Source organism: Palaemon carinicauda, chromosome 27 (assembly GCF_036898095.1).
Source record: "Palaemon carinicauda isolate YSFRI2023 chromosome 27, ASM3689809v2, whole genome shotgun sequence".
In the NCBI taxonomy this organism is placed as follows: domain Eukaryota; kingdom Metazoa; phylum Arthropoda; class Malacostraca; order Decapoda; family Palaemonidae; genus Palaemon; species Palaemon carinicauda.
The window spans coordinates 30,287,414-30,311,364 of NC_090751.1; the positions used below are offsets into that span (position 1 = coordinate 30,287,414).

The window sequence follows — 23,951 nt, forward strand, 5'->3', positions numbered from 1 at the left end:
ACTCTCTATGTTCCTCCCAGCCTAACAAGGGACTCAACTGAGTTCAGCTGGTACTGCTAAGGTGCCACAGCCCACCCTCCCCCGTTATCCACCACAGATGAAGCTTCATAATACTGAATCCCCTACTGCTGCTACCTCTGCGGTCATCTAAGGCATCGGAGGCAGCAGCGGGGCCTACCGGAACTGCGTCACAATCGCTCGCCATTCATTCCTATTTCTAGCACGCTCTCTTGCCTCTCTCACATCTATCCTCCTATCACCCAGAGCTTCCTTCACTCCATCCATCCACCCAAACCTTGGCCTTCCTCTTGTACTTCTCCCATCAACTCTTGCATTCACCACCTTCTTTAGCAGACAGCCATTTTCCATTCTCTCAACATGGCCAAACCACCTCAACACATTCATATCCACTCTAGCTGCTAACTCATTTCTTACACCCGTTCTCACTCACCACTTCGTTTCTAACCCTATCTACTCGAGATACACCAGCCATACTCCTTAGACACTTCATCTCAAACACATTCAATTTCTGTCTCTCCATCACTTTCATTCCCCACAACTCCGATCCATACATCACAGTTGGTACAATCACTTTCTCATATAGAACTCTCTTAACATTCATGCCCAACCCTCTATGTTTTACTACTCCCTTAACTGCCCCCAACACTTTGCAACCTTCATTCACTCTCTGACGTACATCTGCTTCCACTCCACCATTTGCTGCAACAACAGACCCCAAGTACTTAAATTGATCCACTTCCTCAAGTAACTCTCCATTCAACATGACATTCAACCTTGCACCACCTTCCCTTCTCGTACATCGCATAACCTTACTCTTACCCACATTGACTCTCAACTTCCTTCTCTCACACACTCTTCCAAATTCTGTCACTAATCGGCCAAGCTTCTCTTCTGTGTCTGCAACCAGTACAGTATCATCCGCAAACAACAACTGATTTACCTCCCATTCATAGTCATTCTCGTCTACCAGTTTTAATCCTCGTCCAAGCACTCGAGCATTCACCTCTCTCACCACTTCATCAACATACAAGTTAAACAACCACGGCGACATCACACGTACCTGTCTCAGCCCCACTCTCACCAGAAACCAATCACTAACTTCAATTCCTATGCTAACACATGCTTTACTACCTTTGTAGAAACTTTTCACTGCTTGCAAAAAACTTTCACCAACTCCATATAACCTCATCACATTCCACATTGCTTCCCTATGAACTCTATCATACGCTTTCTCCAGATCCATAAACGCAACATACACCTCCTTACCTTTTGCTAAATATTTCTCGCATATCTGCCTTACTGTAAAAATCTGATTCATACAATCCCTACCTCTTCTAAAACCACCCTGTACTTCTAAGATTGCATTCTCTGATACAGTATAAAAAATTAAGACCTCTTCGTTATAAACTCAATTATTATAGACCTAATCAAACTATATGTGTAAGCTTACCTCCTCGTGCCATGAAATTATCAGGCATGTATTGTGAGAGATAATACACATGCTGGTTTGCTTGCGCAACCTCAAGTCGTCTAAGTTCCATGTCAATAGCCTTACTGTGAGCCTTTGTTTCTGTGAACATTTTCTGAAAGGTGTACAAAAAATATATAGTATTGTATTATAAAGTATGTACATATACAGTATATTTCCCCCTAACTTTTGAGTATATCCATCTTGAACATTAAGCTGTAACAAATACAATTTTACTTGGAGAAATTATATCATTGGGTGGACAATAATGATAGAACTGCAATTTACTGAAGGATAACTTTTTATGATATATCCTTTTGAGAATAAATGTCTAGTACTAACTATCACTCAGTGCAATCCATCATAATTTGCAAACTCTGTAAAAAGGTGGTTATTACCGGGTAGACAATAATGAAGGAATTCCAATTTAATGAAGGATGACATTTTATGATATATTATTTTGGGAATAAATGTCTAATACTAACTATGACACACTGCAATCTATTGTAATTTGCAAACTCTGCAGCAAGGTGATTGATAGGTGATTAAAAAATAAACAGAAATATCTATCATAGGAATGAAACATTATTTTTTAAATCTACATTCCAAAAAATGGAATGTCTGCGTAAAATATATAAGCTATAAATAGACATACTTTCAATTTTGTAAATACTCTGTATCTAATCCACCTTTCAGATTACAGTCATGGGTCTTCTTATTATAATACTATTATTTTTATTATAGAGTTCTGTAGTTATCTAATGATTTTTAGAAAACCTTATTACATGTACATGTCAAATACTTTGATTACAGGAAACATTACAAAATTGTGCAGAACAGAAAATTCAGACCGCTGGTCCTGGTTAATCTAGTCTGCCCTCCAAGAAGATATCAGCTAGTCAACACAACACATGTGAGTGATTTCTTACAATGGAGGCTTAACTCTTACCATGAGACCTGGCAGTCAGTTTTCTGTAACTGTTTTCTATCACTTTTATGAGGCTTGTGTTAGTTCTAGCTCTTGTGACAGGAGAATAAAGTGATGCTAGTCTTGGATATGGTGTAGGAATTTGAATTTATAGAATTAGGGGCTGGAGATGTTATTTAGAAACAATGGAGAACACTCGTCAAATGATGGAAGAGAGGAAGAGGGAACAAGAGGAAAATTTAGAGACTAGAAAGTTGGTGCAGCTTTGGACCAAAGGGATTCTATAAAGACTCTTTTGTAATGTTCACAGTACATCACTAGAAGTGCATTATCAGCAATAACCTCTTACACATCCAAATGACAGCTATATCTGTACATAATGTATACCAAATGGAATTCTTAAAATGATGTAATTATTGAAAATTATCAGATGCAGTAGTTTGACTGAATGTGCAAATCCATCACAGTATAAAGTATGACTTCTCAACACACTCATATGGCAACTGATGGTTATTATATGAATAAACTATGAAACTACATCATGTTAAAACTTTATGAAATACCTGTCTCCTTTTACATAGTTTTTGAAATTTCTAAATATTCCAAAGAATTTTGTTCAGAAGGAGAGCTAATCATTATAGAAGATTTCCCTACGTTATGAATATTTTTTGTTGCTAAAATGAACAGGAAGTTTACAAGATTAGCTAATTTACAAATGTAAGTTAAAATAATTATGTACAGAATAGACTTTATTTCCACCTTTTATAAACCTAACAACATTGTAATTAATCCATCAAATACCTTTAAAAACATAGGTCAAATATAGTACCTGTCGACAGCAAAGAATTCCTCTTTGGCATTCATAATAAAGTGTCATTGCAAAAAAATATTTGTAAACCACAAGTGAAGAACAATGAAAGGGCTTACCTTGAAGTCAATGATTTCAGAGGGTGTTCCTATCGGTTTATTGGTTTCCTTTTCAAGTGAGTGTCTTAGATCCATATTCTGTTCTTGTTGCTTTTGTACCAACTCTCGGAATTTCTTAATTGTTGCGTCCTGGTCTACAATGACTTCGTTTGCTGCTTCCCGTTCCCTCAACACCTGAAAAGAGCAAAGACCTCAAAACTCAAAAGTAATTCTTAAATAGTACTTATCATCATCCTGTATGTTGATGGAGTGGTGAAAGAGGTGAATGCTCGAGTGCTTGGACGAGTATTAAAACTGGTAGGCGGGAATGATCATGAATGGTAGGTAAATCAGTTGTTGTTTGCGGATGATACTGTACTGGTAGCAGACACAGAAGAGAAGCTTGACCGACTAGTGACAGAATTTGGAAGTGTGTGTGAGAGAAGGAAGTTGAGAGTTAATGTGGGTAAGAGTAAGGTTATGAGATGTACGAGAAGGGAAGGTGGTGCAAGGTTGAATGTCATGTTGAATGGAGAATTACTTGAGGAGGTGGATCAGTTTAAGTACTTGGGGTCTGTTGTTGCAGCAAATGGTGGAGTGGAAGCAGATGTACGTCAGAGAGTCAATGAAGGTTGCAAAGTGTTGGGGGCAGTTAAGGGAGTAGTAAAAAATAGAGGGTTGGGCATGAATGTAAAGAGAGTTCTATATGAGAAAGTGATTGTACCAACTGTGATGTATGGATCGGAGTTGTGGGGAATGAAAGTGATGGAGAGACAGAAATTGAATGTGTTTGAGATGAAGTGTCTGAGGAGTATGGCTGGTGTATCTCGAGTAGATAGACTTAGGAACGAAGTGGTGAGGGTGAGAACGGGTGTAAGAAATGAGTTAGCGGCTAGAGTGGATATGAATGTGTTGAGGTGGTTTGGCCATGGTGAGAGAATGGAAAATGGCTGTCTGCTAAAGAAGGTGATGAATGCAAGAGTTGATGGGAGAAGTACAAGAGGAAGGCCAAGGTTTGGGTGGATGGATGGTGTGAAGAAAGCTCTGGGTGATAGGAGGATAGATGTGAGAGAGGCAAGAGAGCGTGCTAGAAATAGGAATGAATGGTGAGCGATTGTGACGCAGTTCCGGTAGGCCCTGCTGCTTCCTCCGGTGCCTTAGATGACCGCGGAGGTAGCAGCAGTAGGGGACTCAGCAGTATGAAGCTTCATCTGTGGTGGAAATGTGGGAGGTTGGGCTGTGGCACCCTAGCAGTACCAGCTGAACTCGGCTGAGTCCCTGGTTAGGCTGGAGGAACGTAGAGAGTAGAGGTCCCCTTTTTTGTTTTTGTTTTTGTTTTGTTTCTTGTTGGTGTCGGCTACCCCCCAAAATTGGGGGAAGTGCTTTGGTATATGTATGTATGTATCATCATCCTCAGGGGAATAAAAAATTGAAACACCTATAATACTAAAAAAAATTTTTAAAATATATAACAACAATAACCCTATAAAATGCTCATTTCCTTTACTCTGTCCTGTGAAAGTATTACATAATTTAGTTTATATCAGCAATTTTTATATGATAAATTAAGGCATCTTCTTTGCATTAAAATCAAATTGGTTTATGTAGAGGGCTTCCTCTAACAGTGGCATGAGCACAGTAATGTAATATTGTAGGTCTTTTGGTCCATAATGATATTTAGTACCATTTCTCAGCTATATTCTTAACATTACTGACCTTATGCTAGGTTAGACACTATGATGCTGTAATTTCATGATACAACACTAACATATGTATACTGTAGTAAAATTTAGTACTTACCTCTCTAATTTTTCCATTGGCCATGTCTAACTCTTCCCTTAATTCTAACTCTAATTCTCTTGCATTTTCTTGTAATTGATCATTCATGTCATTAATGGCTTCTAAGTCTGCTACGGTTTCAAGCAACTCCGTAACTCTCTCCTCCAGGTTCAAATTCCTATCTGTGAGTGACTCGACCATTTCTTCAGCACCTAAGGCAGCGTCAACCTTCAAAGAGATATTATTATATATTATTTTTCTCTGCCCGAGCTACAAAGAGAAATAGACATATACATAGCTAATATTTCCATACAGTAACAAATTTATAAAAATTATAAGAGCAGTGATATTGTATTTATTTAACTGTCAACAATCAAGTAAATGAAATTTTTAAAAGATAATATGAGTAACATTTAAAATATATAGAATAATTTTTATAGCTTTCTGTTCCTTGTTTCAAATTAACATATCACTCATCTCCTTTCCAATTGCAATTTCACACTTAAATAGAACATTCTTTAACAGTAGACTACCAAATGGACTTAAACTCACATTTCAAGGTTCTAAACTAATATATGCATGCAGCTGAGAGAACCATTATATAACCTCACAGAACTATACCGTCATAATATTTTAAAGTCTGTAAGCTAGAGGTTTACGGTATAAGATTTTAATGTCCTGTTCATAGAATCATAAAATAATATATCAAAATGATCAGCCACCTGATTTCTGCAGAAAATTCTGAATGAATATTGCAAAGTATACTTTGTTAGCATGAAGTGAAATAAAAAAAAATATTCAAATGAAATAAATGCAATTTCAACAGACCTGCTCCTGAAGATCCGATATAGTTTGCTCTAGCTCTGAAACTCGCGTTGACAGCTTTTCATTTGCCCTAGTAATACTAGAGAAGTCTACTTTCTTGGCTTCCATGTCTTTCTGCAACCTTTGTAACTCATGCTTATCATGTGCTGATAAGTCGCGCATCCTGTAACAAAAACATTTACTGTAACAATTTATAATTGATACATACATATCCAAGGCACTTCCCCAATTTTGGGGTTTAGTCAACATCAAAGCAAATGAAAAAAGGGGACCTTCCCTTCTCTAGGTTCCTCCCAGCCCGACAAGGGACTCAACCGAGTTCGGCTGGTACTGCTAGGGTGCCACAACCCACCCTCCCCCGTTATCCACCACAGATGAAGCTTTATAACCCCGAATCCCCTACTGCTGCTACCTCTGCGGTCATCCAAAGCAACCGGAGGAAGCAGCAGGGCGTACCGGAACTGCGTCACAATCTCTCGCCATTCATTCCTATTTCTAGCACGCTCTCTTGCCTCTCTCACATCTATCCTCCTATCACCCAGAGCTTTCTTCCCTCCATCTATCCACCCAAACTTGGCCTTCCTCTTGTACTTCTCCATCAACTCATGCAATACAAATTACAATTCATAAATTACAAAAACAAAATCTTCATAAACAGCAAAAAATGAGAGCATACTTACTTTTGAATACAAGCTCCTAAGTGAAAGTAGCTAAATGACAATCTCTAAAAAAAACAATAAAGGAAGTGTCTCAAACCCCACTGCTGTCCCATCCTTCCTCCTCTACACCAACCACCAAAACATTACCAAGCTGCTAAGAGATTTGTGGCCAGGACAAAGCCAGAGGCCTTGCCTAGTAAAGCTGCGTTTACACCAAGCGAATCTAATCAATTCAAATCATGGAGAATCCTTTGACTCGAGTCATTTTGAATCTGTATAGTTCCAACCTACTGAATCTGATTAACGCATCATTCAGTACCAAGGCAGCCTTCAAGGAGTATGGATGTCATTGCTGTTGCACAAATAGCATTGTTGCTGTGGCTGAGAAAGCGTAGACGGAGGTGGAGGCAACGAATATATAGGTGCATCCAATAAATTCCAGAAGACCTGAATTTGGGAGCTTTGGACATTTGTTCCCAGATTTGGTCAATAATCCGGAGAAGTTTTATGACTTCTTAGTGCTTGTTGAAAGGCGTTGAAAAAGAAAAATGAAGAAGGTATGAAATTAGATGACTTGCAGGCATACAAACTGCAACGTACGGGAATTTTCATACTCAAATATGCACAGAGAAAGAGAGAAAGAGAGAGAGAGAGAGAGAGAGAGAGAGAGAGAGAGAGAGAGAGAGAGAGAGAGAGAGAGAGAGAGAGAGAGAGACCTGAACGCATGGAACGGAAGATTGACAAAAAAAGTTTAAAATAAAAGAGAGTAAATAACTGAATTGAATATATAAAATCACTGACAATATAATGCGAATAAACATAATATATATATGCTTCCTGCTCGGCTGACTCGCCTTGACTGATGAAAAAATGGGACCGCGCACATCAGTGATTCTGAATCGCCATGATTCTCCATGAATTGAATCGATTCGATTCGCTTGGTGTAAACGCAGCCTAAGAAGGTAAACGGCACTTCATATTCAAGAGGTTGGTGCCACTGCAACACCTGTAGTTTTTTATCTTCTATTCTTAGTGATTTATTTTATTTTTTTTTTTTTGGGGAGGGGGGGGGGGGGGTTTCTAGACATCTTTAATATTTCTATGGCTTGGCTGTTCTAAGCTACTGTCTACTCTCAATACTTCCGAGGTACAGTATTGCTTTAATTGTAAATGTGTTTTACTGGGGTTCGGTAGATCCTTCCTCTACTCTATTTGTGTTGCCGAGGCTCCAAATGTCCTCTATCCCTTCGTTACTTTCTATGCATGATTTGTCATGAAAAAATATTTACAGTAGTGATGTTATGATGATTTTCCAAGGAAAAAAAAATCCTTTTTGTAATTTTTTTTCTTGAATAGAAAAAATGAAAGTATATTGAGCATCTAGTCACCAATTTATATGTGCAATTACGATATATGTCTATTTTCTTGTAATTTAACAACACTGTAATCATAAAAAAAATTTCCCATATATTTTTTATAACCATTGGTATTAATAGTTTAGCAGAGGATAGTCATATCAGTAGTTGGGGAATCCGCAGATAAGGAGGTTTTACTATATTGTAAAAATACTCAACTTGTACAACTGTACCTCTATCTCTCATAAACTAAGGTCCTTTTTCTTATCATATTCAATAATAACTCCCTATGCCATTACTTCATTTTTACAACCAGATATTTCTGTATTCAAATTTTCATTATTATTTAAGAATAGTACATGTTTTCAGATATTTTAAAAATATTTTTTTTTCACAATTTGTGCAATAATCCATGTTTTTCAATACACTCTTATAAACTATTATCATCAATTTTTCAATATTCACTCCTTGTTGCCTATAAATTAGTGATGGTGCTGAAGTCTAAAAATTGTCTTGAAATACAAAGAAAATGCATACTGTACTTACTTTACTAATGTTTCTCGAAGGCGACAATTCTGCTGTTCTAGCTGCTTTACTTGTACTGATGAAACTGCTCCATCACCTGCAGGGCCTCCACCTCCCATTTCTGTACGCAATATTTCTAAATCAAGCCTGAAAAATGTTGGTAATTTATAAAATCAACTAATATCAAGATGTACAGCTTGCTTATTACTTCTAACTATAGGCTAATTTTACCAAATTTCAAAAAAAAATTCACTATTTTCTACAAAAAAATCCAAATTACTGAAGATTATTTTCTATAACACCTTAAATGCTGTTAAGTTTCATATTTCAAAAAATAAAAAAGCAAAATTCAACTTTATATATCACTTACGTTAGCTCTTCTATTTTTTCTCTTGCCTGTTCCAGCTCTAACTGTAATGTTTCTGCCTTTTCTTCAGCCATCTCCTTATCTAATGTAAGCATCTCTACATTTTCAGACAATTCTTGTGTTTCTTCTATGTGCCGATCTTTGGCATCCAAGGCCTCCCTGGCTTCTAATTTTGCATTCTTAATTTCATTTTGAAGCTGGGCCTAAGACCAAAAATTAGAGCAATTTTAGCACTCCATAATCAAACAAATATGACAAATTTGGATGTAATTTATATTTTCCTAACAATACAAACCCGGAGCTATTTATAGGAGATAAACTTTTGGCGAAGCTCAAAGATGAGCCATAAAGATTTTAGCAAGGGATAACTACCACAACCCCTAGGTAGCGGGATGGTGGGGGGTAGTCCTCTACCCAGCTCACTCAAACACCTAGGCTGAGCACCCACTTTGCTTTTGGGCAGGACTTTCTAGGGGGATAGGGTTGGTAGGCCTATTTGTATAGATAACTCCAGGTTTGTATTACTGTATTAGAAAAAATACAAATTACTTCCAAATTTGTCACTTGTTCCGTTACTCAATACAAACCCTCTATTTATAAGGGACGACTTACCTCTTAGGAGGGGGAAGTCCCGTGCCAACTGGCTCTTGGCATTTGACACGGGGTTCTCTCCCCTACAATATAGATCGTACGCGGTAGGCATCCTGCACTACGCTAAAATTATTGTGATCTGCACGACTTGGCTGGCTGTGAAGGCTGTGTTTGTGACACTAGCAATGTGGCTGGTCTAGTAATAGGATCTCGATTTATAGAAATTTGAGAGTATTAAGACTTTACCCAATCACCCCCTCACTAAAGGTGTTGGGGACACAACAAGTATTATTTTTATGCTGAGGTTAAACAAGGGAAATGAATCTTACTTGCAGAGAGGTGAGGTCACCTGTACTGAGTACTGTGATGCTGATTCCCCAAGGGGCAGAAGGTGAAGGAAAGAAAGAAGCCAATCATTCTACTCATTCACCCCAGACTAACCGAGGGGACTTCAACCCTTAACCCTCTGCTACTTGTCCATCAAGGAACTTGAGGTGTTTAGACTACTTGTTGTGCAGTCATCACAGGACCAATGGAAAACGTTTCCATGCCCTGTAGGTTACGTTTTGTAGGTAGTGGGCGGTGAAGGTCGTCTGACACTTCCACACACCCGCTTGGAGTACCTGCACCACAGAGTTCTTTTTGAACGGCAGGGACGTTGCAATGCCCCTAACGTCATGAGCTCTGGGTTGACATTGTGGAGGAGGGTCAGGATTAAGTGCAAGGTCAGTGACTTTACAAATCCAAGATGAGATTGTGTTCTTCGTGACCCTCCCCGTGCTGACAAAGAGTGCCGAAATGGAGGGGCGAGCTGCTGCTGTTCTTTTGAGGTAACAACTCAGACTCCTTACTGGGCCAAGTATCAGTTGGTCTGGATCTTCGGTTACAGAGCGAAGACTGTCAATCCTGAAGCGACTGAATCTAGGATCTGATACCCCTGGATTTTGACTCTTAGTAATAAACTCAGGGACGAAGTTGAGTATTACCTGTTCCCATCCCCTTGAAAGAGGGATGATGTACGATAGACCATGCAATTCACTGACTGCTTTGGCTGAAGCCAAGGTGAGTAGGAACACCATCATCAGAGTAAGGTGGTGATTTGTTGCCTGGCGTAATGGGACTGACCTCTGCCAGATACCCTGTTCCCTTTACCTCCATAGAAGGACTCAGAACCTTTCGGATGCCTCTAATGGACTTCTTAAGACACTTTAGGGCTCTGCTGTTTTAGACCCCTAACCCTATTCATCTGCAGTCTGGAAGGCTGTTTCTGTGGCGGAGGTTGGTATGGCTGTGATGACAAGGCCTTCTGGAGGAGGGAGTTCTGGTTGGACTTCCTCCACCTCTCCGCCATCTGCTCGAAATCCTCCGGTTCTAAGAGACAACTCCCCTCAAAAGAGGAGTGTCTCAGCCTAGAGACCTCGGCCTGTGGGAGCTGACGATGGAACTTATCAATGATTAAGTCCAGTCTATTGAGGATGGTATTCGCCCACAGGTTAACAACCTGATGGGAGAGGAACTTAATTGTCCTGGTGCCAGACAAGAAGGAGGTTTCCATTGACCTCCTTGTGGATTCACAAGACCAGTCATGAGATCTGATCAAATGATTCACAAATCCCAACCAGAGGTTCAACCACGAAGTAGCCTGCATGGCATATTTTGCAACCTTCTCCTGGTTGATAATCTCTGAGGCCAAGTACAAGACTGAGATTCTCGTTAGTTTCTAGAAGGGCATACCCTGCGAGAGCCTCTATAGTGATCGAGAGGCAAGGCCAGAAGAGGCTTATTCAGAATCTCATAATACCTCTTCTACTGCACAAACAGTGGCAGGAGGAGTTTAGAAGAATAGCTTGTTTGGAGGGAGGCAGAAGAGCCTGTAGCTTACAATACTGCCTTCTTTCTGGCACTCTTCAACCCCTTTGACCTGGGCAAAGCTGCAGTGGCCCTCAGGGGTCTTTGAGTGCCATTGACCTAGTCCAAGACTGTATCTTTCCCATCCTGCGGGGCTGTCGATGGGTTTGGCAGCCCTAAGATGGATCTAATACAGATTAGACCTGCCAGAAGGCCTGTTCAGACTCCTTTTGATCTGCCTCTGTGAGCTTAGGGCTAGTGACTCAGGACAAAAGTTCGTCATCAAGACCAAATTGCTCATCCACCTCCAGGCTCTCATTCATAGGAGCTCAGCGTGGGACGAAGTCATCAAAGTAGGCAGTTGACGGGGCAACTCTAGCTAGCGTACTAGGGGAGACTTCCCTAGGCCTCTTGCTGAGGCGCGGAAGATCTTGCCGAGGACTTCAAGAAGGTAAAGAGGTCCTTTGGCTCCCTACGCTGGGGCAGGAATTCCTCCACCAGAGAATGCCTTACGGCCCTTTCGTTCCCGAGAGGACGTTGGTACTTTCTATAAGGAGCAATGAGGTCATGCTGCGATGGAAGACAAGACTCCAGTGGGACCACCTCTACCGAAGAGATGGAGATGATCTGATCTTTTTCCTTTTCCCCTTTAGTTTTACTGATGGAACCCAAAACTACAAGGGGCTCCCAGGAACTTCAGTGCCTGTATCCTCCCGCTTCCAGGTCTGAGGGGAGAGGTGTCTTTCCTTATGTGAAGATCCCACCAAGGCAGAACCTTCAGAACTCCTCCTTGGATTTGCGGGAGGGAAGGCACCAGGAATGAGAGCAGCCAACAGAGGGGATCCTAGCCATGCCACCCAAGGATTGAGAACTGGGTACGACCAGCGAAATAGTCTCCTGCACTATGTTAAATAATGCGCTTAGTCATGATGAACAGGGAGGTGGATCCTTATGGCAGTCAGGAGCCCTGGGTCTAGTTACCTGAGAAGAAGGTTGCTTAGAAGCCTTTGAGATAGGAGTGGCACCAGTCTAACCGACAGGTGTTGATCCCTCGAAGCAGCAAACTGCTTTGGTGCCTCCCTGAGTCTATCGCCCTGAACCCCATCTAGTGCATAACAATCCCTAGGGGAATCAGAGCAGTCAGTCTTGGGGATCGATGCAAGGGCAATTGACGAGAAGGCGAGCAGCGAGGTGGCGAGAGCCAGTTGAGTGCTGAGGAGGAGTTTTGCGACCCCTGGGGAAGAATCGCTGGTGCTTGGCTAAGGAGCGCCTAAAAGGAGATTGTCGGTCACGCGGCTGGCGACGCTGGTGGTCATCTCGCCTAGAGACATGATTTCCCAGTGCGGGAATAAGATTTCTTGTCACCTGGAAAGGTGATGGTATCTTATCCAGAGACGAGTGAAGTGAAGTCGGCGAGACCAGCTTGTCTGCTGCATAGAGACCAGTTGGGTTGTGACAAAGCAGGTCGTGCTTGCTGTGACCGCAGTGGTCCAGTTACGAGATCTCAGGGGATCGTCATAGTAAGAGGCGGAAGCTCAGCGAGACGCGAGCCCGAAAGCTCAGCGAGATGCGACCCCAAAGGGTCTAGGTCACGAGAACCCCAAGGTTCAGCATGACGAGGATGAGAAGGGCCGACGTCACGAGAGCCCGAAGGATCAACGCGATGAGAGTCCGAGGATCAAAGTCACAAGAGCTCGAAGGCTCAAAGCGATGAGAGCCCGAAGACTCAGTGCGAAGAGAGCCCGAAGACTCAGCGCGAAGAGAGCCCGAAGACTCAGCGCGAAGAGAGCCCGTAGACTCAGCTCAAAGACAGCCCGCAGGCTTGAGGTTCAGCGCGAAGAGAGCCCGAAGGCTAGAGGTCACAAGAACTGTGAGTTTCAGCGCAAAGAGAGCCTGAAGACTCGAGGTTTCAAGAACCACGAGGTTCAGCGCGACGAGAACCTGGAGGTTCTGGGTTGCAAAAACCCAGAGGGAAATCGTAACGTGAGCCCGAAGGCTCATGGTCACGAGAGCCTGGATGCTCAACGCGACAAGAACCCTAAGGCTCTGGGTCACGAGAACCCGAGGGTTCTGTGTAACGTGGACTTAAAGGTCCAGGGTCGCGACAAAAGCCCAAGGGCTCAGGTTTATGAAGTCCCAAAAGGCCAGAGTAATGAGGGTCATGAGAGCATTGAGAGAGCCTGAAGGCTCATGGTCACGAGAGCCTGAGGGCTCTGTGTAACAAGGACCCGAAGGCCTAGGGTCACAAGCATCCGTAGGCTAAGCGTAACTAGAGCCAGGAGACTCAGTGTAACCAGAGCCCGGAGGTTCAGCATAACGAGAGCTCTCCCACCGCCCCAGGGAGATAAGCGTAGTCCTCGACGTTAGCCACACATTACCGAGCCAAAAAGCAAAGTGGGTGCTCAGCCCAGGTGTATGAGTGAGCGATGTAGCGGGCAACTCCCCATCCCACCCGCTAACTAGCAGTTGGGGTAGTTATCCCTCGCTAAAATCTTAATGGCTCATCTCAAAAGTAGATCTCCTATAAAGAGCGAAGGGTTTGTATTGAGTGACGGAACAAATGTAAACTTAGTGATGTTCCTAAAACTGCTTAAGACATCAAAAGCTTACAATCTAAATACTGTACTGCTGAATCATAACAGGGTTTACAGATACCATACACAAATATCGGGCAAACATTTTTATAAAACTGACAAGGATGAGAAAATCAAGGATCAGGAGGCCTAATATTTTCTTTCAAACATTCATCTTCATATTTGTTTCATGAATCTTCCTTTCAGTACAATGGTCCCATTTTTCAGATAACTATTCCCTCTTAAAGTGTTATATATCTGAATGCATTTTTTTATTTTCTCAGTTTAAGTGTGAATGCACCTGAACTGAAAAGACATAAAATCCTTGAACTATATTAGACTATATACAGTACAGCATACTCAGTTACATAAGAGGCGAGAGTAAGTGAAAACTGATAGTTATTTTGGAGAAATTTTGAGCATTTTTATATTACCATAATGGCCTTTTGGCTTTTCTATCAAGACCTTTTCTGTATTTGGTGCTATGAAACTGTGAATAAATATCCATCAATATGACTTTAAGGAAGGCTAGGCTCTCCCTGCAAATAGCAAACCCACAAATAGTGTGGTCTGATTGTACTGTCATGGAAATACTGGTAAGAAAACCTGACATAGCTTTCAACTTACCTGATTTTCCATAAGGCGTGTCTTATTTTCTATTAGCTGTTCAATTTGCAGTTTCATTTTCTCTCCTTCTTTGAGCTTATCCTTATCTGCCTGTCGTTTAACTGAAAAAAAAATAAGATTTTCATAATATTCTATATCATGCATTCAGTAGAACAAAAAAGTAATTTATGTTAGTACCAAAAAGAGCATTGTATCTTCACTTCCCTTTATTTTGTCCCCATCAAATCTTAAACATTTGTGATAAAATTTTCAACTTTGTTACTGATAAAATGTATACAAAAGAAAAAAATTTCACATTTTTTAATATTTAATAGAGAGAGAGAGAGAGAGAGAGAGAGAGAGAGAGAGAGAGAGAGAGAGAGAGAGAGAGAGAGAGAGAGAGAGAGAGAGAGAGAGAGATCCATAATGAGTAGCGTGCTAATGTTAAAAAACATTTGTTGTTCATCTTTAGAAAAACCTTTCAAGTACTGTATTGTAGTCTTTTCCAAAAAAAAAGTCTAGGAGAAAGAATGTGAAAACAATTCTAGGTTTGTTTTCCCACTGCTAAAGAATGAGGATAAAAATCCATGGAATAATTTGGGTGAGACCTATAAAGAAGGGCACAGAAGGAGAATGACTCTTAAAAGATAAAGGACTCAAACTTCATGGAATTATACAGCCAGCAAATTATGAATTTTTTTTTATGAAAAATTAACTTGAAAATAAACAGAAAGTGAAAATCACAATGTGGAAAGGTGACAGGCACTGACCACATTATGAAAGTTACCAATTTGATACGGAAAGGAACAAATCTGATGAAGATTTCACTTTTATGATCTCCAAGAGTCAGAAAAGGCAAGGAATTGTAGTAACAAGGATGGCATTTATGTACAATAATTACTCAAGTCAGTTCATTTATGTAACAGAAATTACAGACCATAAACAGAAAATGAGAGTGGTGAGAGCCTGGTGGATATGTGTGTTGAGTAAGAGATGTTGATAAGTAATAGCTTTTTCAAAAAGAAAGATGTATACATGGGAAAGAGTGGCAAATGGAAGAGTAGTAGAAAGGGCATTAATGGATTATGTGTTGATAACTAAAAGAATGTTTGGAAGATTGAAAGACGTGCACGTGTTTAGGGGTATGGCTAACGGTATGTCTGATCATTTTTTGGTGGAAGGAAAATTAGTTTTAGCAAAAGAGTGGGGGAATAGAGTAGGTGAATGTAAAAGGGAGGTAGTGAGGGTTGAAGAGCTAATAAAACCGGGGGTAAAAAGTAAATATCAGGAAAGGTTGAAAATGACATATGATGAAGTGAAAGTAAGAGAAACTGGCAATTGAGAGGAGGAGTGGAAGTTAGTAAAAGAAAATTTTGTTGGGATTGCAAGTGATGTGTGTGGCAAGAAGGTTGTTGGAGGCAGCATGAGGAAGGGCAGTGAATGGTGGAATGAAGAGTGAAGGTAAAATTGGAAGAGAAAAAGAGGGCTTTTGAGGAATCGCTGCAGAGTAATAGTGTCGAGAAGTATGAAAAATATAAAGAGAAAAATGTGGAAGTAAAGCGCAAGGTACGTGAGGCAAAGAGTGCACCTGACCGGAGGTGGGGTCAGGGATTGGGTCATTCATATGAAGAGAATAAGAAGAAGTTTTGGAAAGAAGTGAAGAGAGTAAGGAAGGCTGGCTCAAGAATTAAAGAGACAGTAAAAGATGGAAATGGAAGGTTGTTAAAAGGAGAGGAGGCAAGGAAAAGATGGGAGGAATATTTTGAAAGTTTACTGAATGTTGAGGATAATAGGGAGGCAGATATAATTGCTGTTCCAGGTGTTGTGCCAGTGATGGGAGATGGGAATGAGAGAGAGATTACAATAGATGAAGTGAGGAGAGCACTATATGAAACGAGAGTAGGAAAAGCGTCTGGTATGGATGGTGTGAGAGCTGAGATGTTGAAGGAAGGGGGTGTGACTGTACTTGAATGGTTGGTGAAATTGTTTAATATGTGTTTTGTGTTGTCAATAGTACCAGTAGATTGGGTTTGTGCATGTATTGTACCACTATATAAGGGTAAGGGAGATGTGCATGAGTGTTGTAATTCAAGAGGTATTAGTTTGTTAAGCGTAGTTGGAAAAGTGTATGGTAGAGTAATGATTAATAGGATCAAGGATAAAACAGAGAATGCAATCTTAGAAATACAGGGTGGTTTTAGAAGAGGTAGGGGTTGTATGAATAAGATTTTTACAGTAAGGCAGATATGCGAGAAATATTTAGCAAAAGGTAAGGAGGTGTATGTTGCGTTTATGGATCTGGAGAAAGCGTATGATAGAGTTGATAAGGAAGCAATGTGGAATGTGATGAGGTTATATGAAGTTGGTGGAAGGTTGTTGCAAGTAGTGAAAAGTTTCTACAAAGGTAGTAAAGCATGTGTTAGGATAGGAAATGAAGTGAGTGATTGGTTTCCGGTGAGAGTGGGGCTGAGACAGGGATGTCTGATGTCACCGTGGTTGTTTAACTTGTATGTTGATGGAGTGTTGAGAGAGGTGAATGCTCGAGTGCTTGGACGAGGATTAAAACTGGTAGATGAGAATGACCATAAATGGGAGGTTAATCAGTTGTTGTTTGCGGATGATACTGTACTGGTTGCAGACACAGAAGAGAAGCTTGGCTGATTAGTGACAGAATTTGGAAGTGTGTGTGAGAGAAGGAAGTTGAGAGTTAATGTGGGTAAGAGTAAGGTTATGAGATGTACGAGAAGGGAAGGTGGTGCAAGGTTGAATGTCATGTTGAATGGAGAGTTACTTGAGGAAGTGGATCAGTTAAAGTACTTGGGGTCTGTTGTTGCAGCAAATGGTGGAGTGGAAGCAGATGTACGTCAGAGAGTGAATGAAGGTTGCAAAGTGTTGGGAGCAGTAAAGGGAGTAGTAAAAAATAGAGGGTTGGGCATGAATGTAAAAAGAGTTCTATATGAGAAAGGGATTGTACCAACTGTGATGTATGGATCGGAGTTGTGGGGAATGAAAGTGACGGAGAGACAGAAATTGAATGTGTTTGAGATGAAGTGTCTAAGGAGTATGGCTGGTGTATCTCGAGTAGATAAGGTTAGGAACGAAGTGGTGAGAGTGAGAACGGGTGTAAGAAATGAGTTAGCAGCTAGAGTGGATATGAATGTGTTGAGGTGGTTTGGCCATGTTGAGAGAATGGAAAATGGCTGTCTGCTAAAGAAGGTGATGAATGCAAGATTTGATGGGAGAAGTACAAGAGGAAGGCCAAGGTTTGGGTGGATGGATGGAGTGAAGAAAGCTCTGGGTGATAGGAGGATAGATGTGAGAGAGGCAAGAGAGCGTACTAGAAATAGGAATGAATGGTGAGCGATTGTGACGCAGTTCCGGTAGGCCCTGCTGCTGCCTCCGATGCCTTAGATGACCGCGGAGGTAGCAGCAGTAGGGGATTCAGCATTATGAAGCTTCATCTGTGGTGGATAATGTGGGAGGGTGGGCTGTGGCACCCCAGCAGTACCAGCCGAAGTCGGTTGAGTCCCTTGTTAGGCTGGAGGAACGTAGAGAGTAGAGGTCCCCTTTTTTGTTTTGTTTCATTTGTTGCTGTCGGCTACCCTCCAAAATTGGGGGAAGTGCCTTGGTATATGTATGTATGTATGTATGTATAAACAGAAAATCTTCACCCTAATTACTAATTCAAATAATAAAAGTAATATCAAATCAAACTTTAAATTTTTCATTAAATAAAAAGCAATAAAATGTTTATCTTATTTGAAAGAATTCTTGTTCCTAACCTCTCAAAGTCTCTAATTTTTCATTCAAATCCCTGATCTCTGCTCGAAGGTTCTCCATTTCTTGTTGATTCTGAATAAGCTGTGCTCTTTCTTCCAAGGTCTGCATAGCGCTGGATGGGGCTCCGGGAGTAAATTGAGGAGTCAGTGTTTCCACAAACCCAGTCTGAATATAAAAGAAATTACTCAAACGCGAGATCAATTAAATTTCTCAAGAAATCTAAAATCACATTTACGTATGACCTCACAAAATATGAAATATTTCATTCTATAAAGCACTGTACATTAATTCGTAAGCACTAGTGAAAACAAATTTTACAAAGTACTACCATACATTAGGAGCTTGCACCTAAGGTAAAATAATGAATTCACTACTCAAATGTACAAAACGATAGAAGTATACAATTATGTACATACAACAACATACACTGAAAAGTCAATTGATATAAATTGGTTACTACAGTATACTGTTATATGAACACTGTAATTCATATACCCTGAATATAGAAAATAACACAATATTAGCTTCCTTCCTTTTCATTGTACAGTGCTCTACATTACTTAAAATATTGGTAGGCAAGAACAAATTAATACTAATTTTTCCTAAGATTAAAGCCTTAAGTTTAACCGATTCTTCAAGTCCAGGAGCAATTTCAACAATTCCCTTTAAAGCTAAATTCTAATGATTTGTGTATCTAAAGCTGCAAATATTTAACCCAAATATCAGGGGTGAGTGAGTGAAAAGAGTACTTAAAGCCTACTGGTGCATATATGAGATAATTTTAAGGGAAAGTCAAGGCAATTTCATTTGATCTTATCAGGTAGTGTAACTGAAATTAAATAACCAAGGTCATCTAAGCTGAAAATAAAACATACAGTATACTGTACATCACAAAAAAAAAAAATAAAATACAACTCGTTCTGGTTTTTTTTATTTCATTAAAGATATCCTTCACAAAAAGCTCCCCAAAACAACCCAAACACACATGCAAAAACACACTCAAAACACTAAATGTCAGCCTGGATATGGAAAGTAATTTTGATCAAAATATATAATTGAAAAATATTCTTAATACCAAAATAATCTTTAGGTTTATAAGAACCTTCGGAAGTCTGGTCTTATGACGAGCATCACAATCGGATGGGTAGCAAAGACCCTATTGTATGGCCTTAACTTACAAACTTAAAATACATGCTTTCAAAATATTGCAAAGGATACAGCAATTACAAATAATTTCTAACCAAATTTATCCTATACTTCACACTTGAGTACACACAGGATTTATCCTTAGAACTCAATTTCTGAGAATAGCTGAGTAAACACAAAATAATAATGTAGATGAAATATTAAAAATACCTTTAGTATCTATCTATCTATCTATCTATCTATCTATATATATACATATATAAATATATATATATATATATATATATATATATATATATATATATATATATATATATATATATATATATATATATATATATATATATATTTCATATGTATATACATATATACATATCATCACACAATGCGAGCATGTGACAAGTGTTACAGAGTTTCAATCACATTTGGTAAACATATGAATACAAATTAGCCTACCCATCACACTCACTCAGTTGTAAATGGTTACCGTCATCAGCTGTGGTAAAAACAATGGACAACATCACCAAAAAAGAGTTACAGAGAAACTAAATGTCTTAAACCTTCTGGTCCTAACCTTCAAAGGGGGAATGAGGTATATGGTGGAAAATTCATACACAAAAACCACAAAAATTTATATATATATATATATATATATATATATATATATATATATATATATATATATATATATATATATATATATATATATATATATATATATATATATATATATATATATATATATATATATATATATATATATACACACAGTATATATACATACATATATATGTATATTACTGATACATGTTAGTTTATCAAAGGCCTGTATCATATGTCCTATAAACTCTGAGCAGGTACCTACTCATAAGGAGCCAATCCATCCAAATACTGTATTATAATAAGTTTTTTTGTCTTCAAATTACTCAAGGTATTTCCTTTGTAACACTAGAAACACTGATTGCTTACTAGAAGTTTATCACCACCATAATACCTTAAAACTCATATGTCCTTACAAAATTCTATAAAAGTACTGTATTCTAGATTCTCTTATGATTATATATTTTTCTTTGGTTATAATAAATTAAAGGATTCAAAATAACTTGAAATGTTACAATTGAATCTGTAATTTTAACGTTAATTTACCACGAAAAATAAGTGGGAACGTTTGACTGACTACATATGACCTTCATTTATGAAAAACTGCACACACATTTGAACAAATGAAACTGGGAGATCTAAACTCATGCTGTTAGTCACTACATGTTCTCCTGTTATGTCACTTGAACAGCCGAACAGCATCATAGATAAGCTGTTAAGATATATCGAAATAACATCCTAAAATATACCTAAAGAGCAATAATATTAAATAATAACTGAATTGATCTATAGTAGGATAATTTTTATCAGATGACTTTTTGGGTAAGGCTAGGGTCATCTGTCTATGATCAAAGATGATCATCATTGGTACAAGAACTCTACACCGGCACAGTAAGCCAGGATCTTTGAGGAACTCTAGCCAGTACCAGGAACCTTAATCTGACATAAAAAGGAATTCTATATTGAGATACTGTACTTGGGTCAACGCCATCATCTGGAGGAAAAGGGTGCGTACAGGGTAGAGCCAAGGATGCTACTGCCTGATGCATGTACATCATGATATTTTTATAGAAAGCATAATGTATCCAAATTTGGATTTAGTTTGCAGAAATGCAAAGCAGAATCTGCAAAGAGGAATGACTCTTACAGCTACAGTAATGACTGCTCTGGTTTAATTAATTTGATTGAAAGGAGGGGGAACCTTGTACAGGCAAGATAATAAGAGTAATGAGGGTTAAAGTATTTAGAGAGGTAAAAGCACCATGCTTCTCTTTTGATGGCAAAGGAAGATGTGGGTCACATCACAGATGTCCGTTAGAGTTAGACAAAAGGAAAGTCTCCTAAGTAAGCATTAGAAGTTATATTTATTCAAAACTTAATAAAACAAGAAAGTATACAACAGCTAACATGTTATCTCTACCTATCTATATTCATATTTTATTTAGCATTAAGCTATATAATTTTACAGGGCGAGATTTCATAGAATAAAATACAATTGTCATTGCCAACTTTATCCATTAACATATGAAGTGAGAGAGAGTGTGTGTGTATTCTATTATATATAAATATATATATATATATATACAGTATATATATACACAGTTGAACCTCAAAATGACAGACTAATAGAAGGGAGGGCTATCTGTTATGGTCAATTGTCCATTATATTGAAAATATCATTCCAGAAACATTAAATCAAGCAAAATCACACTAAACATAAAAACTACATTTGTAAATGAATGTGTATATGTATAAATATTTGTAAATACATTGATCTTTCCCCGAGGTAACATCAAAATGAGCAGAAAAGGCTTTGAGTGTTTCCTTACTCTTATGTATGTCACTAACAGTTTCTTTTTAAAAACCACATACGGCGCAAACACCGTTCACGGAAGCACCATACTCAAACTTCTTTATAATTTTCAATTTAGCACTAATGCAGAGAAAAACATACTTTCATTAGTCACCCTTTGATGATACAATTACGGAATATAAACTACATAAAACTCAAGAAAACAAAGTTCACTGCAAGTAGAGACCGAATCAAAACAAAACTCAAAAGAGCATTGGAAAACATTAGCAGTCAATCTTGGAACTAATGTACGACCTCTTTCGCAACAATTAAAATTCCACAAAATCATAAAAAATTGTATACATTACTAAATTTGTATATGACTGTGTAAATACAGTGATACCTCGGTACTCGACCATAATCCGTTCGAGATCCGTGTTCGACCTCCGATTTGTTCGAGTACCGAATTTTTTTTCCCCATAAGAAATAATGGTATATATTCTATTCCGTTCCCAAGCACTCGAACAGGCCCAAAATATTAATAAAACGTGTACCTAAACAACAATAATTATCTAAATGTGTATGAAATTGGTCAGAAAATCCTATAAAACAATTTTAAACCATTTACTGTACTAAAATAAAACAATTTTAAACCATTTTCTGTACTGTAGTGAACATACCTTTGAGCAGCGGTTCGATGGCATACAGGGATGGATGTGGAGAGGATGGAAGGGGGAGGTTACTGCTTGGAAGGAGAGTCCCCTTCCATGATGTGGCGGGGTAGTTCTCCTTCAGGAGTTGTTTCTCTCTCCAATGAAAGGGTGGGCAGATCTATTTCAGGGGTTTCTTCTCTTCTTTGTCTCTTCTTTGGAGGAGAAACAGGCTTTGATGTAGCAGCTTTCTTTTCTTTTGTGAAAAACTGGTCTATTGTTAATTGTTTCTTCCTCCTCTGCAGTATTCTTCGAAAATGATACATGACACTATCATTAAACATATGCACTGCCCGGTTTGCTACTGCAATTTCTGGGTGGTATTTTTCAGCAAAAGCCTGCACATCTGCCCACTTGGAACAAATTTCATTGATGAGAGAACTTGGAACATCCTCCCTTACCTCATCCTCTTCTGAAGATTCCTGCTCCACAATCAGATCCTGCTGCTGTTGTTGTTGCAGGTGCAACAATTCCTCCACAGTCAACTCGGTAGAATGGCTTTCTACAAGCTCATCAATATCATCCTTGTCGACCTCAAGCCCCAAACTCCTGCCCATGACAACAATTTCCTCAACGACATCAGTGTCATCAGAAATTACAGGGGTAGCAGTGCTTGGACCCGCCTCTGGTTGGAAACCTTCAAACTCCCTCTCTGTGACACATGATGGCCACAGCTTACGCCAGGCAGAGTTCAATGTCCTATAGGTCACACCTCGCCAAGCTTGGTCAATCATGTTAACAGAGTTGAGGATGCTGAAGTGTTCCTTCCAGAATTCCTTTAGGGTCAACTTCGTGTCACTGGTCACTTCAAAACACTTTCTGAAAAGGGCCTTGGTATAGAGTTTTTTGAAGTTTGAAATGACCTGTTGGTCCATGGGCTGGAGTATGGGAGTAGTATTGGGGGGCAAGAATTTGATTTTGATAAAGCTGTATTCTTCTTTCAAGTCATCCTCGAGACCTGGAGGATGTGCAGGAGCATTGTCCATAACCAGAAGACATTTCATTGGCAAGCTCTTTTCAATGAGGTAAGCCTTAACCTGGGGGGCAAACACTTCGTTTATCCACTCAGTAAAGAATTGTCTTGTGACCCAAGATTTAGTGTTCGAGCGCCACATAACTGGTAGTGCACTTTTACAAATATTATTTCGTTTGAACACCCGGGGGTTGTCCGAGTGGTACACTAACAAGGGTTTGATCTTGCAATCGCCACTTGCATTTGCACACAGCAACAATGTTAGCCTATCTTTCATTGGCTTGTGACCTGGCATCTTCGTCTCGTCCTTGGTAATGTACGTATTGGCTGGCATTTTCTTCCAAAATAACCCAGTCTCATCACAATTAAAGACTTGTTGTGCGATCAAATTTTGTTCATTTATGTACCGATCGAATTCCCCCACGTATTTATCGGCTGCAATTTGATCCGAACTAGCTGCCTCCCCATGCCTAGTAACACGATGAATACCTGTTCTATT

The 23,951-nt window shown here is 39.3% G+C and overlaps 1 protein-coding gene across 13 annotated transcripts in view; it reads right to left on the bottom strand.

The window, feature by feature from the left end:
* Positions 1-23,951, bottom strand: part of LOC137620643 (dynactin subunit 1-like) — a 162,317-nt gene that overhangs the window by 23,492 nt on the left and 114,874 nt on the right. For all 13 annotated transcript variants that reach the window (XM_068350948.1, XM_068350950.1, XM_068350955.1 and 10 more), the window contains 8 exons: positions 18,234-18,396; positions 14,473-14,573; positions 8,837-9,036; positions 8,488-8,613; positions 5,931-6,090; positions 5,124-5,330; positions 3,345-3,518; positions 1,472-1,604 (listed from right to left, as the gene is read on the bottom strand). In XM_068350948.1, coding sequence (XP_068207049.1) covers positions 1,472-1,604; positions 3,345-3,518; positions 5,124-5,330; positions 5,931-6,090; positions 8,488-8,613; positions 8,837-9,036; positions 14,473-14,573; positions 18,234-18,396 — 1,264 coding nt within the window. The remainder of the gene's footprint in view (positions 1-1,471; positions 1,605-3,344; positions 3,519-5,123; positions 5,331-5,930; positions 6,091-8,487; positions 8,614-8,836; positions 9,037-14,472; positions 14,574-18,233; positions 18,397-23,951) is intronic.